Genomic DNA, 15,773 nt, shown 5'->3' with positions numbered 1-15,773 from the left:
TAATAAAGTATGTGTTTTGAGCGTACATTTACATTCACAATATCAACGGCAATGAGCAGCAAACTATTTTCAATATATAAGTTCATTTTTCTGCCTGAAATGTAATCAGGCCAAAAAACAAACGTCTACTAAGGACTTTTTCAAAAGATGTTAAAAGAAAGTACCGTAAAGATTTTTTTCAAGAAGTGTGAAGGTATAAGTTTAAAATGTGTCTGTTATATTTTTTATCATTACATTATTAATCATTATGTGTGTTGTGTGTGTCTGTAATTATATGTGCTTTATTTTAAAGAATCATGTTTGCAGTTGCTTTATAAATGGTGTTTCCCACATCTATAATTTTTTTCTGTGCTCCTGTTGAAAACGATGTATTGAGGTTCCACCATACATTCTTTACTTAGATATGTACACTTGCGTGCAGAAAATCTGCCTGCACTCATAAATCACAATAGTGATTTTCGTTCTGTAGGGTTTCTATATTTACCGAATTACCACCTGACTCCACCCAGTCCTTACTGCTTTTGTCTGTAACTGGCTTGAAATAAATTTGGAGAAACAAATATGAATCAGTAACGCTGTTACATTCAGTGTAAAATGAAGAGTGGGTCAGAAGTAGCCTCCCTTAATAAAATTTTCAGTGAATGGTGAAAACAAGGAGATTAGCGCAGTGCAGTGCGATTAGGGACTCAATCTTTTAATGGAAGAGGCGAGTGTTACTCTCAACTCATATTGTTGTGTGATTTAAGTAAGTCATCAATCATGTTGCTAGAAGCATGCAAGGGGCAAAAGGAGGTTGACACTGGAGAAGGCAGCGCTGTGAGACATTTCATTACTAACCTAAATTGTCTTTCCTACATGGACCACATTTTTTGCTCACAGGTGTACATGTAGGCATGTAATGGCCAGAGTCAGATTCAGTTTAATTTTTATCTTTTACAGAATCATGGGAAAATAGCTGTGTGGACTTTCATGAAACTTGGTATTTCAGTTAAGGGTAATGGCAGTTCAAGCCTTAGCTACTCATTTTGTGATTTATGGCAGAGAAAAAAGGGGTCCGAGCAGATCTATTGTTACATCCATGTTGTTGTTAAGAGATTGTTAGGTTATCAGCCCAGAGGCTGATTGGATCCTCAAATAGCATCACTAGAGGTTATGTGGTTATGGGAAACCACAAAAACTGATGGCGGCACTAAGTTGATGCGTACTAAGCAAAATGAGGAGTTCGGTAGTTTGCCATTTCTATATATTTCTAATTACCAAAGCCATAATGAACAAGGTACTAGACGATATTGAAAATAGGTTAGAGTTTCCAACATTGAGGACAAATATCATGAGGCAGGATCCACTTCGAACCACATGGAGGTGATAGAGTACTAAAATGCGAACACATTTTACTCAGACTTGTCAGGTCCGCAACCTAATAATTTCCGAAATTTTTTTGAATCCTCCAATTCTAATGCAACTCCTATATACTTGAAGAGTTGCCACCCAGACAAGTGGAGAAGTGGCCGAGTGGTCATCGTAGTTGTCTCCGAACCGCGACGACGTGAGTTCGAGTCCCACCATAGACGTACTTTTTTATAAAAATTAAATCATTATTTCAGGTAATGTGAAGGTAAAAATGCGAATAAAATGAATAATCAAATTGCAATGGAACTTTATTTTCTACCTCAAATTAATATATATACAGAGAAAGAGATCCAGCAGTAACTGGGAGAACGTTTAGGACTATATTAATTTCAGGTAGAAAATGAAGTGTACTGCAATTTGCGTAATATTTTTGTTCCAATTTTTATCTTAACATTCCCTCAATTATTAATTTCTTCTTCATTTTTTAAGCACATTCACATAATTTAAAATTAAAATTAAATTAAATAAAAACTCGCATTCATCATAACAACACTTTTATTGCCTCCTACTTGACATGTTTACGTCTTATCGGTCTCCGCTAACCATGTCTGTTAGGTCATCAGCCCAGAGGTTGGTTGGATCCTCAAACAGCACCACCAAAGGCTATGCAGTTACAGAGAAACCGCAAAAACCAATGGCAGCACCGAAATGAGGCGTACAAGGCAAGATGAGGAGTGAGGTAGTTTGTCATTGCTTTCCTCACTGGACCAGAAGGTGCTACTGCAGCACGACTGATCCTATGAGCAACACCTTTCATAACACTCAGACACTAGTTGTGCTCCAAATGTCATTACTCAGCACCACCCATACCCCAGCAGCTTCCATATTGTCACAGCCATGGATGATACTGGGACTTCGGTGGAAGCTACACTTTGCTCTGGCCTGTGCCAAGAGACAGATACAAAAATACTGCATCCATCAAGAAATGGCAACAGGCGGCCGCTAACCATAACCTATAATAATGTCAACCGTATGTCTGTGTGACAAAATACTATTTCAGCACACCACCAGAAGCGCTTTATGTAAAGAAACAAAAGTCGCTCACTGCCAAACGCATTTAGAAATCTCACGGAAATGTGTTAATTTGTCTTCAACAATTGTTTCGTAACAAATGTTGGAAATGTGTTCGTGAAACAGGGCACTTTTAAATGAAGTGTTAAATTAATAACAATTGTTAGTTAACATTTGTTAAGTAAAATTTAACATACAGTTGAAGAAACCGGGCCCCAGAGCAACACCTTTCATAACATTCATATGTATAATTCGCTCTGAATGTCATTACTCAGCCCAGCCCTTAGCAGCTTCCATATTGTTGCAGTCATTACTGAGAGTGCGACTTCGTTGGAAGACACATGTTGTTCTGACCTGTACCAAGAGGCAGGTGCAAACGTACTGCATGTATCAAGAAATGGCAAAAATCTGTATTTTTTTGCAACTGCTGTCTGTTTTCTATCATCCAGAACATTAATCACTGCTAATTTGTTTCTAAACTTATTGACTTACATTCAACCTTCGTTACGTTCATATCAGGGTTGCATCGGTGACAGAAATAGGTCTCAGACTCGTGAAATGACCAAATTAAATGTAAACATGCATGTATCGGGTTGCTTAAAAGGGCTCTACACCAATTAAAAATGGAAGATAATTGAATTAAATCTCTCTCTTTCCTAGCGTTTATCCCAAATTATGGGGTCCGGTGGAGATAATTGCATTAAATATACCACTATTTATTTTAAGAAAATGCAAAATCAGAAGGTCAAGAAAACTGCACACTACGGCTATATCAGAACATTAGAATAATTATTGTACATTGTTAGCTTAGCTCAATGTTTGATCAGTTATTTAAAAATTTTTTGTTAGTTGTAACTAATTTCCACATTAAGACATACAAAAACTTGCATTGAACACACCCCTGATTGAACAGAGACTTGTTTTATACGGAAATATTTGAAGGTCCCATGAATTTAGGGCTGAAAAATGTGTTGGGTTCCCTTCATTAAATGGAAACTGCATTATGCGGACAACAGAAATCAAATTTTAACGAAAAATTTCCAAGTTCCGGAATGCCTTGTTTAGAAATTTTTCAGGCATCCTGTGAAAGTCTGCTTTGTCTGGTGTAACAGTTCAATCTGTAGCTAACAATAAATGGGTAAATAGGTCTTTGTTCTTTTGTTCTCCAACTTATTGATTGATTGATTGATTGATTGATTGATTGATTGATTGATTGATTGATTGATTGATTGATTGATTGCAAATTTAAGGGCTTGTGGCCCTCTCTTACATTTAACCCCACATAAATTACAGGATACTATGTACTGTATATAAAATAAATATACTATTCTGTTATATAAATCGAAGATAACTAAGCTGAATAACAGATTTGGAGAACATGTAGTCTATTTGCTTAATAGAGTAGTCATAAAAAAGGGATAATTCTCTTGTACTTCCCATTAATAAAAAGACACCAGCTCTACCATTCCCCATACAAAGAGAGAGAAAAACGGGATGCAGCAGTGGGATGAATAATGATCTCTAGTTGGTAGGTTTTTAAATTGTATTTTAATATGAATATTGTCATTTTGTAGGAAATTACCAGTGTCCTGCTCCAAAAACATTCAAGAAGGACTGGTACCATGGTACTCTTGATAGGACAGAAGCCATTACAATGTTGAAAGAACATGGTAATAAAGATGGCAGTTTTTTAGTACGATACAGTGATCGTAATGGAGGGATGTATGTGTTGACGACAATACATGCTGATCAACCGTACCACTTCCAGATTAAGACTGAAGTGAGTTTTGTGATCAAATAAATGAATTATGTTGTTTTATTTCAACTCTAATGCATGAAACAGTTTGTTTGTCTTGCTTTTAGTCTTCCTGATGTAATGTAAGCTGGTGTTGATTTTCATGATTTATTGATATTTTAAAATTCTGGTCAACATTGGAATGAGGAAATATAAACTGTTTTAAGAATTTTCCTTCTAACATTCTTCAGTGTGTATCTTCCTTCTAACATACTTCAGTATGAATCTTCCTGTTAACATTATTTAGTATTTTAATTATACAAGGTGAGTCAGCCACCCGTTAATTTGTAATTATATGCAATGAAGTGTTAAATTAATAACAATTGTTAGTTAACATTTGTTAAGTAAAATTTAACATACAGTTGAAGAAACCGGGCCCCAGAGCAACACCTTTCATAACATTCATATGTATAATTCGCTCTGAATGTCATTACTCAGCCCAGCCCTTAGCAGCTTCCATATTGTTGCAGTCATTACTGAGAGTGCGACTTCGTTGGAAGACACATGTTGTTCTGACCTGTACCAAGAGGCAGGTACGTTTTAGTCTAACCTGAAAACATTGGTCCTTATGATATGCAAATACTGCAACATGCATATCTTTTGGCTGTACGTTTAGAAAGTAGAGCTAATAAAATTCCACGAGTACACATGCAAAATGGTCTTTGGTGCGAACGAAACATTTGCACAACTGAAAGTGTACGCTGAAACTATGCACAGATTTTTGGTACCATGTTAAGTAGAACTCAGTTGGTGCGAGCGTGTTCATAACAGAAACCTGCACGATGGAAAGACTGTTTATGCCTTATGGGGAGGCTTATTTTTGTATAATACGTTTGGAATATTAAAAAAAAGTGTTGTAATTTAAGAACATTGTATTAAGCAGTGTCAGTTGGAATTAATATTGGTATTACTTTAACTTCTCTTCATGTACGCACAACACACCACACTACGAACCACCGCAGAAACACGCAGTAGTGAATACATTCTTCTGATAAAGGGCATCCAACCATAAAACAGGGCCAAATTCACAAGTACCAACCCCAATAAATTGGGAAGAAAGCCAGGAAGAAGTCTTTGGTTTAACAGGGTTCAACTAGGAAAGATATGTACCTGAACCAAGGGTGGCCTGCTACTTAAACAGACTGAAGTTAGATTTGAAGTTGAAATTATATTTATTATGCGTATTGATCTTGTAATATTTATAATCTGCGGTTTTAGTACGTTGTAACTATGACAAGATGAATATGCATAATTACGATTTTAATTTGAAATCTTTGGTGAAGAGCTATTTCACCACTTGATTTCATGGGTATTTAACGAAGCAAGTACTCAAACTGGTGATATTTTCGATTAATACACACCTGATGACACTATTGAAGCCAGTCCCGGGGTGTAGGGGTAGCATGCCTGGCTCTTACCCGGAGGCCCCCGGTTCTATTCCTGGCCAGGTCAGGGATTTTTACCTGGACCTGAGGGCTGGTTTGAGGTCCACTCAGCCTATGTGATTAGAATTGAGGAGCTATCTGACGGTGAGATAGTGGCCCCGGTCTAGAAAGCCAAGATTAATGGCCGAGAGGATTCGTCGTGCTGACCACACGACACCTCGTAATCTGCAGGCCTTAGGGCTGAGCAGTGGTCACTTTGTAGGCCAAGGCCCTTCAAGGGCTGTAGTGCCATGGGGGGGGATGACACTATTGAACAGATATTCTGGCACATACTTGCCTGTAGAATACACAGCAAAGCTCCAGATGCAAGTAAAACTACGTCTCAGAGGTGATTTCTGAACTTGCAGTGAATGGTGAATATTCTAGTACTTCAGCGCTTATCCCACAAAGCCACATGAACAAAGCTTTCCAGCCTTTTGTAAACCTTACGTAAGGTGGATCCTCCTCCATTTAACCTTGTCATACTCATTTCATATCAATGTATCATCATCTCCAGCATTACTTTTACATCTTACTGTACCAAATTGCTTGGCACAGCCTCTTAACCTCATATGACAGATTGATGTGATATTTCACTCTTTACTGCACACATACTTATATAATGGTCCTGCTGTTACGAAGTGACCTTGTTGCTGGAGACTAACGTGCTCTCTCTGCAGGGTACTTCCACAGAGCCTTGGTACAGTGTCAAAGGGATATTCTTGGCGTTAGAAGCGAGGTTGAACATCAAGAAAATTAAAACACAGGAAACTCGCCTTGTATATTTCAATTTTTTTTTGTTTTTGTTTATTGATTCAGTATTTGCACATTGATTTATCTTCTTTTTCCTTCCTCATATTTTCTTTTGTATTTTGTTGTTAATTTTTTTATTTTGTAGGGTTCCTACTATTTTATTGATGATGGCCCATATTTAGACTCTATGGAGCATGTTATTGAGCACTACAGCACTATGTCCGATGGTTTGCCCACCACACTGCAATTTCCTGTTCCTCCACGACCTAAGCCTCCCGTACCAGAAATGCCACCGTCACTGTTGCTAAATGGGGTAAGAAATGTTCTGTGTCACATATTTGCTCATCTGTTTCATGTCTACCATGGTATTTATAAAACCTTTTTATATTTGTTAGAGTGATTTCACTCACATAATTTCTTTGTTTAAGTAGTAATGCAATGGTATTACACATATCATAAAATTGTATTTACTGTTACTTTTCATGCTGTCTACCATTTTCTGTTTGAGTGCTGAACTATGGAAGTCACATTTTAGTTGGAATGTACTAAAAAGAACTAAAAACTTTCTTTACGGTAACAGAATTAATCTGTATCTTGTAATCTGGTCATATTAAGAAATTGTTGAAGACATAGAGAAAGTTATTTTGGAGAGTTTTTCTTGTAAAAGTCACCTGTATATGCTTTTACTTACCTGTATAGATACCATAGAACTCCTGGTGAATTTCTGATTAGAATAATTTCAGTGAGGAATCTGATATTTACCCAAAAGTAGGATTACCAGATCTCCTGTATTTTCCGGGTTCTCCCATATTTCACCTCTATTTTCTTGAGTCGCCTGCCTCATGTACTTAGGTTGTTTCTCCCGTATTTTTGTTCTTATTGCCTTTCATGGATAGAAATATTTTCAAGATATCGAAGTGCATATTGTAGGTTTCTTTTTCAAGTGTTGGCAGTGTGTGTCTGTAATCAAAAGTTTGGAACGATAACTTTGTTTGCTGTTAGTACCTTCCATTTCCTTCCTTTTACTTTTCAGTGCCCTCAAGTTTGGGTCTGTTTTAAGCTGTTAGGAACACGTGCACTTTTTTATTTCATGAATTATTTATTTTGTTGTGGGTTTATAACTGTTAGGCTCTTCAGTTTGCCGAAACTAACTTTGAGTGAATAACATTTATAAACTGCTTAAAAGAGGAAACATAATATTGTCTAGTGGCATTTCAGAATAAACAAGCATCTGAACAGCATACCTAATTTGAAAAAGCAAATAAAAATTTTGCTTCCACAAACGAATAACTTGGCAATGAAAGGCCGTCAACTTTTCTTCGTAGGCAACATGGAGATGTTGTGAAATAGATGAACGTCTTCACATACACAGTCTGTTCCTTCGATGAAAGTTCCTTATCCACCCAAGGCTTGCAGTAAAACTCTTAAGTTCTTTTGCGATCTGTAATGATTTTAGTCTACACTTTTCAGTCGATACTCCATAACCTAGTTCACGTCTTTCAGTCATGTATTTAAAAAGCTGTTCTTCAATTTCAGGAAACTGTGCACTCTGCCCTTGGAAAGCTCTATGTTCACCGTTACCTTATAATAATATTTCCTTCTTCTTCCTCCAGTCGCAAATACATGATTCATCAATATCATATTTTCTGCTCGCAGCACGATTTCCGATAGTTTCAGCTTCCGTTATAACTTTAAGTTTCTCACCCTCAGTAAAAGACCGCAAATGCTTTTTTTTAAATAATTCATCAGTTGTTACCAGTGATGCTTCTTAACTGAGAACACAAAGTATTAATCAACTGCCACATCTGATGAGGATCTTCTTTTCTACCTACCTCTCTCAGTACTTCATTGTTTCTTTCCATTTATGTCTAACTAGTCCCGTTAATTCTCTTCCGCCTCCACATTCCTACTGCTTCTGTCGTTCCTTTCTTTTGCTCCTGCACAGCAGCTCATTCCAAACAAAATGGTTTTACAAAGATCCAGGGTTTCTATATTTATGTGCTTGTTGGTCAGCTAGTACTTTTTATTTGAGAAGATTGCTATTATCCTTTCAACTTCTGTTACGTGTAATCAGGGTTCATAGGTAGCAACAATGTTATATTTGCCTCTGTTAATATTTGGTGTATGTGCTGGATGGGGTTTACACATTGCCATGATTTCAGTCATCTTTACATTAATTTTGAGTTTCCATTTGCCTAATTTGTTGAGTTGTCTCTAAATTACTATCATTACATTCCGACATTAATTAGTAAATATTTATTCACATTATGGATGTACCGTAATTTTCTGTTTAAAATTTTAGGGAAAAACCTTGCTACTTACAAAAATTGTATCAGTAGTATTTTGAAATTGGATGGCCTGCACTATGCAGTAAGACTAGTAAACAGAGATCAGTGGCTGCACACTCACTTGTACTGACCACACAATGCATTTTCTGTGAAAGAGAGCGATAATTTCCATAGCGTGTCTGTAAAGGAGCTGAGAATGTATAATACCTTTAGAATGTGTAGTATTCGTGTATTATGATGAGAAATGAAGGATGGGGGAGTAATCGTCAAATTCAATTTTTTAAACAACCGTGCATGAAAACTAATCACAGTGGGTTCTTCTAAATGCGCCCAAAAATTACTGAATGACTAATAACCTAATATTGTGAGAATGCTTCCAGTTGTCAGGAATGAGATAAGTTTATATGTTAATACATACATACATACATACATACATACATACATACATCATTATAGACTGTTACACCTTTCAGCTTTCAGTCTGCAAGCCTCTGTGAATTTACTAAACATCGCCACAATCCTCTGTTTGCAACTAGTGCTCTGGCCTCATTTAGTTCTCTACCTCTTATCTTTAAATTGTTAGAAACTGAGTCTAACCATCGTCGTCTTGGTCTCCCTCTACTTCTCTTACCCTCCATAACAGAGACCATTATTCTCCTAGGTAACTTATCCTCCTCCATTCTCCTCACATGACCCCACCATCGAAGCCAGTTTATGCGCACAGCTTCATCCATCGAGTTCATTCCCAGCTTAGCCTTTGTCTTCTCATTCTGAGCACCCTCCTGCCATTGTTCCCACCTGTTTGTACCAGCAATCATTCTCGCAACTTTCATGTTTGTTACTTCTAACTTATGAATGAGATATCCTGAGTCTACCCAGCTTTCGCTCCCATAAAGCAAAGTTGGTCTGAAAAACAGACCAATGTGAAAATAGTTTCGTCCAGGAACTGACTTCCTTCTTACAGAATACTGTTGATCACAACTGCGAGCTCACTGCATTAGCTTTACTACACCTTGATTCAATCTCACTTACTATATTACCATCCTGGGAGAACCCACATCCCAAATACTTGAAATTATCTACCTGTTCCAGCTTTATATCACCCATCTGACATTCAGTTCTCTTGGATTTCTTACCTACTGACATCAATTTAGTCTTCGAAAGGCTCATTTTCATACCATACTCATTGCATCTATTTCCTAGTTCCAAGATACTAGACTGCAGGCTTTCGGCACAATCTGCAAATTAAGACCAAGTCATCAGCATAGGTCAGACTGCTTACTACATTTCCACCTAACTGAATCCCTCCCTGCCACTTTATACCTTTCAGCAGATGATCCATGTAAACTACGAACAACAAAGGTGAAAGATTACAGCCGTGTCTAACTCCTGTAAGTACCCTGAACCAAGAACTCATTCTACCATCAATTATCACTGCAACCCAGCTGTCAACATAAATTCCTTTGATATATTTTAATAATCTACCTTTAAGCCCATAGTCCTCTAGTATGGTGAACATCTTTTCCCTCGGTACCCTGTCATATGTTTTCTCTAGATCTATAAAACATAAACATAACTGTCTATTCCTCTTGTAGCACCTTTCAGTTACCTGTCACATACTGAAAATGTGATCCTGACAGCCCTTCTGTGGTCTGAAACCACACTGCTTTTCATCCAACTTCCTCTCAACGACTGATCGCACCCTCCCTTCCAAGATGCCAGTGAATACCTTGCCTGGTATACTAATCAAGTGAGATACCTCGATAGTTGTTGCAATCCTTCCTGTTCCCTTCTTTATAGATAGGTGCTATTACTGTTTTTGTCCAATCTGAAAGTACCTTACCAACACTCCATGCTAATTTTATTACTCTGTGAAGCTATTTCATCCCTGCATTCCCATTATACTTCACAAGTTCAGGTCTAATTTCATCTATTCCTATTGCTTTATGACTATGGAGTTTATTTACCAACTTTTCTACTTCCTGAAGAGTCATTTCACCAACATCATTTTCCTCCTCCCCATGAGTTCGCTTGTTTGCGACACCACTAGGAATATTTCCTTTTACGTTGAGAAGATTTTCAAAACATTCGCTACACCTGTCCAGTAATTCCCTGGGATCTATTATGAATTCACCTGAATTACCTAAAACACTGTTCATTTACTTTTTTTCCTAAGATTCTTTATTACTGTCCTGGAAGGTTTCCCTGCTGCTTGACCTAGCCTTTCCAGCTTATTACTAAAATCTTCCCACGACTTCTTTTTTAATTCAACAGCTATTTGTTTTGCTCTGTTTCTTTCTTCTACATGCAATTCCTTGTCTGCATCAGCCCTTGTTTGGAGCCATTTCTGATAAGTCTTCTTTTTACGTTTACAAGCTGCTCTCACTTCATCATTCCACCAAGATGTTCGCTTATTCCCATCTTTACACATAGTTGTTCCTAGGCATTCCCTTGCTGTTTCTACTACAGCATCCCTGTATGCCACCCATTCTCTTTCTGTATCCTGAACATACTTACTGTCTACTGTTCAGAACTTCTCACTAATCCTATCCATGTACTTCTGATTTCCTCGTCTTGGAGATTTTCTATCCTTGTTCGTTTGCAGACAGATTTCACTTTCTCTATCCCAGGCCTAGAGATACTTAGTTCACTACAGATCAGGTAGTGGTCTGTATCATCAAAAAATCCCCAGAAAACCTGTATATTCCTAACAGATTTCCTGAATTTAAAGTCGGTTAATATATAAGTTAGTCTATTATGGATCTGGTATCCCTAGCCTCCCTTGTGTAGCGGTGAATAACCTTTTGCTTGAAGAATGTATTCGTAACTCCTAAACCCACACTAGCTCCGAAGTCCAGCAAATGCTTTCCATTCTTACTAGCTTCCATATCTTCCTCACATTTACCAATCACTGTTTTGTATCCTTCAGTTCTATTTGCAACTCTCGCAATGAAATCGCCCCTTAGCACTATCCTGTCCTTGCTGTTGACCCTGACTACAATGTCACTCAGTACTTCATAAAACTTGTCAACTTCATCCTCATCTGCACCCTTACATGGTGAATACACTGAGACCATTGTTGTTCTGAATCCTCCATCTGCCGAATCCACCCACATCATTCGCTCATTTACGTGCCTAGCAGAAACAATGTTTCATGCAATGGTATTCCTGATAAACAGCCCTACCCCAGACTCTTCCCTTCCCTTTCTAACACCCATCAAGCACACTTTATAATCTCCTATCTGTTCCTCATTATCTCCCCTTACCCAAATATCACGTACTCCTAGCACATCCAGATGCATCCTCTTTGCTGACTCAGCCAGTTCTATTTTCTTTCTTCCTTAAGCCCCATTAATATTGATAGCTCCCCATCGAATTCCATTTTGTTCGCGAAGTTGTTTCCAAGGAGTCCCTCACCTGTCAAATGGGATTGGGACTCTTTTACTCCCATAGGTCCAAGGCTTGCTTAAAATGTTCTGAGCTTGATAAATTCATGAAGCAGGATGCTACCCTGCTTAAACGTAGTCCAAGTGAGGTCTGAGGCTTGCTTAAAATGTTCTGAGCTTGATAAATTCATGAAGCAGGATGCTACCCTGCTTACACATAGTCCAAGTGAGGATCTCTCCTCTGACCGGTTAGGGACTACGGGTGGATTGTATAGCCCTAGCCGCCTGAGCACAAGGAAGGCCATGACTCAGAACATCTCCGAGATGCCCTCTCCCATTCCATAGCAACTGGTATCCCGACTCTCAGGACCACTTACTAGGCCACTCAGCCATTACCCATGGTTCATGAACTAGGACGTGATTACAGTAACTCACACCATGAAAATGTTAGCATTGCTTTGTTTCACCAATAATCACTGCTGTACTTTATTTCCAATTTTAAATTAGTTTATGCTGTAATTGAGGAGCTCAGTAGTTGCTGTTGCCGGTCCCAAGACCGGTTAAAGGAGAAGGGTTCAACATCGGGCTTACAGCAACAAGCTGGTTGGTAAAAACATCTGTTGCATCTAAATACACTGACTAGAAGAAATATTGAGATACAAACTGCTAGGGAGTTGCCCACTTTAAGCAATGCGCATCATTATTGCCTGAATGGTGTGAGAAATGGTCAAGGGCTACCTATTGAAGGACGGGGTGGGCTAAAGAAGCAAGTCCAACAAATCAGGATGGCATCCATCAGTTTTGGTACTCTGGATAGTCAAAGTCGTGAACTTGCTGATATACTGAATAACCGGCACGTAGACATTGCCTGCATCCAAGAAACAAGGTGGACTGGTTCCAAGGCTAAAAATATTTGTGAAGGATACAAGTTGTTTTACAACGGAAAAACACCTAACCATAATTGCGTAGCTATTGCTGTCAGCCCTAGCATCCGAGATCATGTCATTTTTGTTAGCTGTTTATCCGACCCACTGATGTCCATAACTTATAGTTATGAATTTCAGTGGGTTCCATATTGAAGTGGGATTACAGTAAATTAAAATTATTTCAAGATCCACCTATTCAATACAATGACATTTTATTGTGATTGAATCGCATGTAAAATGGTACTGGTTTCAGCATCTATGTGCCATCATCAGCCGTAAGTACAAATTAAACAATTATATACATATGCCTAAAACATCTAAAACACATTTTAACACATTCCAAAATACATTTCTGTAATGATACATGAGATAAGTTAAAATTGTGTTACAATTGATTGCTGTAATATAAAATTCTCAAAATTCTGGCAATTCGTTATACAGTCCAGTCTGTGTACATCCGTGATGAGTGAATTTGTGGTGTTTTTTGCTGTCTATATGGGCGACGCTTGTTCACTTGATACTAGGTAGTTCCAGGGAAGTTTAATTTGATCATGCAAGATCGTGATATTAATAGAGATGAATTACCACTTCAGTTTAAACCTGAAGAAGAAATTGGGCCAAGTTAGACATTAGAAGCAATGTATGGAAGTTACTAAAATCATTAGAATCATAAATGATGATTGACTCACCTTGAACAGCATGTTGGACGTGTTTGTTACACAGACGGAGCCGGACGATGTGTGTGTGATTTCCATAAAGATTGATAGTGGAACAACATTGTTGCGCATAATCTCCTGCTATGCCCCACAAATTGGATGTGCTGACAATGGAAAGGATGAATTCTGGACCAGTCTTGAAACTCACTTACAATCTCATGAGTAAACCGAGCTCCTCTTCATTGGTGGTGATTTAAATGGACACGTCGGGGAAAAATAGGGATGGATATAATAGAATACATGGAGACCCCTGTGGGTGGGGGCGGTAGAATAACACCCACTGTATCTCCTGCCTGTCGTAAGAGGCGACTAACAGGGGCCCCAGGGGCTCGGAAATTTTGAGCGTGGGTTCACGAGCACGGGGCCCTTACCTGAGTCCTGGCATTGCTTCCACTTACTTGTGCCAGGCTCCTCACTTTCATCTATCCTGTAAGACCTCCCTTGGTCAACTCTTGTTCTTTTCAGACCCCGACGGTATTACGTACGGAGGCCTAGGGAGTCTTTCATTTTCATGCCCTTCATGGTCCTTGTCTTCCTTCATTTTTCAAAGTGTCGGACCCCTTCCATTTTTTCTCTTTGATTACTGTTATAAAGAGGATGGTTGACACATTCGGGTGAATGAGCCCCTTTGGGTGGGGTGATGGTCCCCACAGTGGAGGAAATACCACTGGAATCCATTATGCAGCGTCTGTTCTCCAGGTTAGGGGCGGCTGCACAAGGCGTCTGTACTCCAGAGGAGCGGCCTCGTTATCACCTCACTGGATCACATCCAGAGTTGTAATTCGGGACCTAGTCCCACACAGATGACACCTTGACAGTCAACCTTGGAAGGTCTTTTAAGGAATACTCCACCGGCTGAACCAAGAGTTCAGAGAAGGCAGCATTCGGATACGGTAGGCTGCCTCCTAAAAGATACCGTGAAGTCGGAGGGACGGAAATACCCCAGTACCACATACACGAACGAGACAAAATCAAGAATCAAACCAAAGCAGATAACATACTTCTCTACACACAATATAAACTCACTCATGCAAACCGGTAAACTAAAAGTGATCACTGACATAATGGATCAACACAAAATTCTTATCATGGGATTGCAGGAAATTAGAAACACTGACCAGGATGCCTTGGAATCTCAAGGGTACAGACTTTATAAAGGTATACCCAGGAAGAGAGTGATGAAGAATGTCCCACAATTTGGAACAGGATTTTTGGTCAGCCTTAAAATAATAAACTCAGTTCAAGAATTCAAATCACAGTCTCCATGACTCTCAACACTCACCTTAAAGGCATCTAATAAAATCTATACTGTAATGGTCATAGCGTCCGCCATGTCAACTGGCATTGGGCCCGGCCTGGCACCATATAGACCCACCGCTTATGCTTCAACTGCGCCAATCACTAGCAGCGCTTAAGGCTAGGCCAGTCCCACTTGCTTCCGCTCGCGGTCCTGTAGCAGAGGAGTATGGAAATGACTCCACGATTAATCTGGAGTGTTCCATCTCGCGATGTTCCTGGATCAATCCAGCATCCGGATGATTCTAGAAGAGCCAGTGCAGGTATATAAGAGAAGAATGACCTTCCTGGAGTTAGGAGAGTTAGACTGAGTTAGAAGTTCGTGTGGTTCAGTCGTGAGCGACTGCCAGTGTAGTGAAGTATGTGAACTGCCGTGATTATCGGACTAGTGTGCTACAGTGCGGACTATCGGCGAAGGAGAGAACATGTAGCCGTGCGATGCGGGACCTTGTGTGTGCGTGTAAAACTGTGTAGTGTGAGAACACGTGAGGAACGAAGGGAGAGAGAGCGCGCGAACTGTGTAAGTCTGTGTTATGAGCAAAAGTTGTGTGTAGTCTTGTGTAGTTTAGTGCGTAGCTAATAAATCTTAGTATTGAAGCTACCAGTCTAGTGTTAATTGATCATACTACCCCGCCAACTCGTTACAATACTATAATAAATGCCCACGCTTCCACTAATGATAAAAACAGTTCCTCAAAAGACCATGAGGAAACAGAAGAATTTTGGGATCTGTTGGACCAGACCATAGATAACATCCCCAAACACCAT

General features: G+C 39.0%; 1 protein-coding gene across 1 annotated transcript in view; it reads left to right on the top strand.

Moving 5' to 3' along the window:
• Positions 1-15,773, top strand: part of Shark (SH2 ankyrin repeat kinase) — a 110,056-nt gene that overhangs the window by 62,612 nt on the left and 31,671 nt on the right. Inside the window, exons 8-9 of the mRNA XM_067152863.2 lie at positions 3,996-4,201; positions 6,539-6,706. Of these exons, the coding sequence (XP_067008964.1) occupies positions 3,996-4,201; positions 6,539-6,706 (374 nt within the window). The remainder of the gene's footprint in view (positions 1-3,995; positions 4,202-6,538; positions 6,707-15,773) is intronic.

This window comes from Anabrus simplex, chromosome 8 (assembly GCF_040414725.1).
Source record: "Anabrus simplex isolate iqAnaSimp1 chromosome 8, ASM4041472v1, whole genome shotgun sequence".
In the NCBI taxonomy this organism is placed as follows: domain Eukaryota; kingdom Metazoa; phylum Arthropoda; class Insecta; order Orthoptera; family Tettigoniidae; genus Anabrus; species Anabrus simplex.
This window is presented reverse-complemented; position numbering and strand designations above follow the sequence as displayed.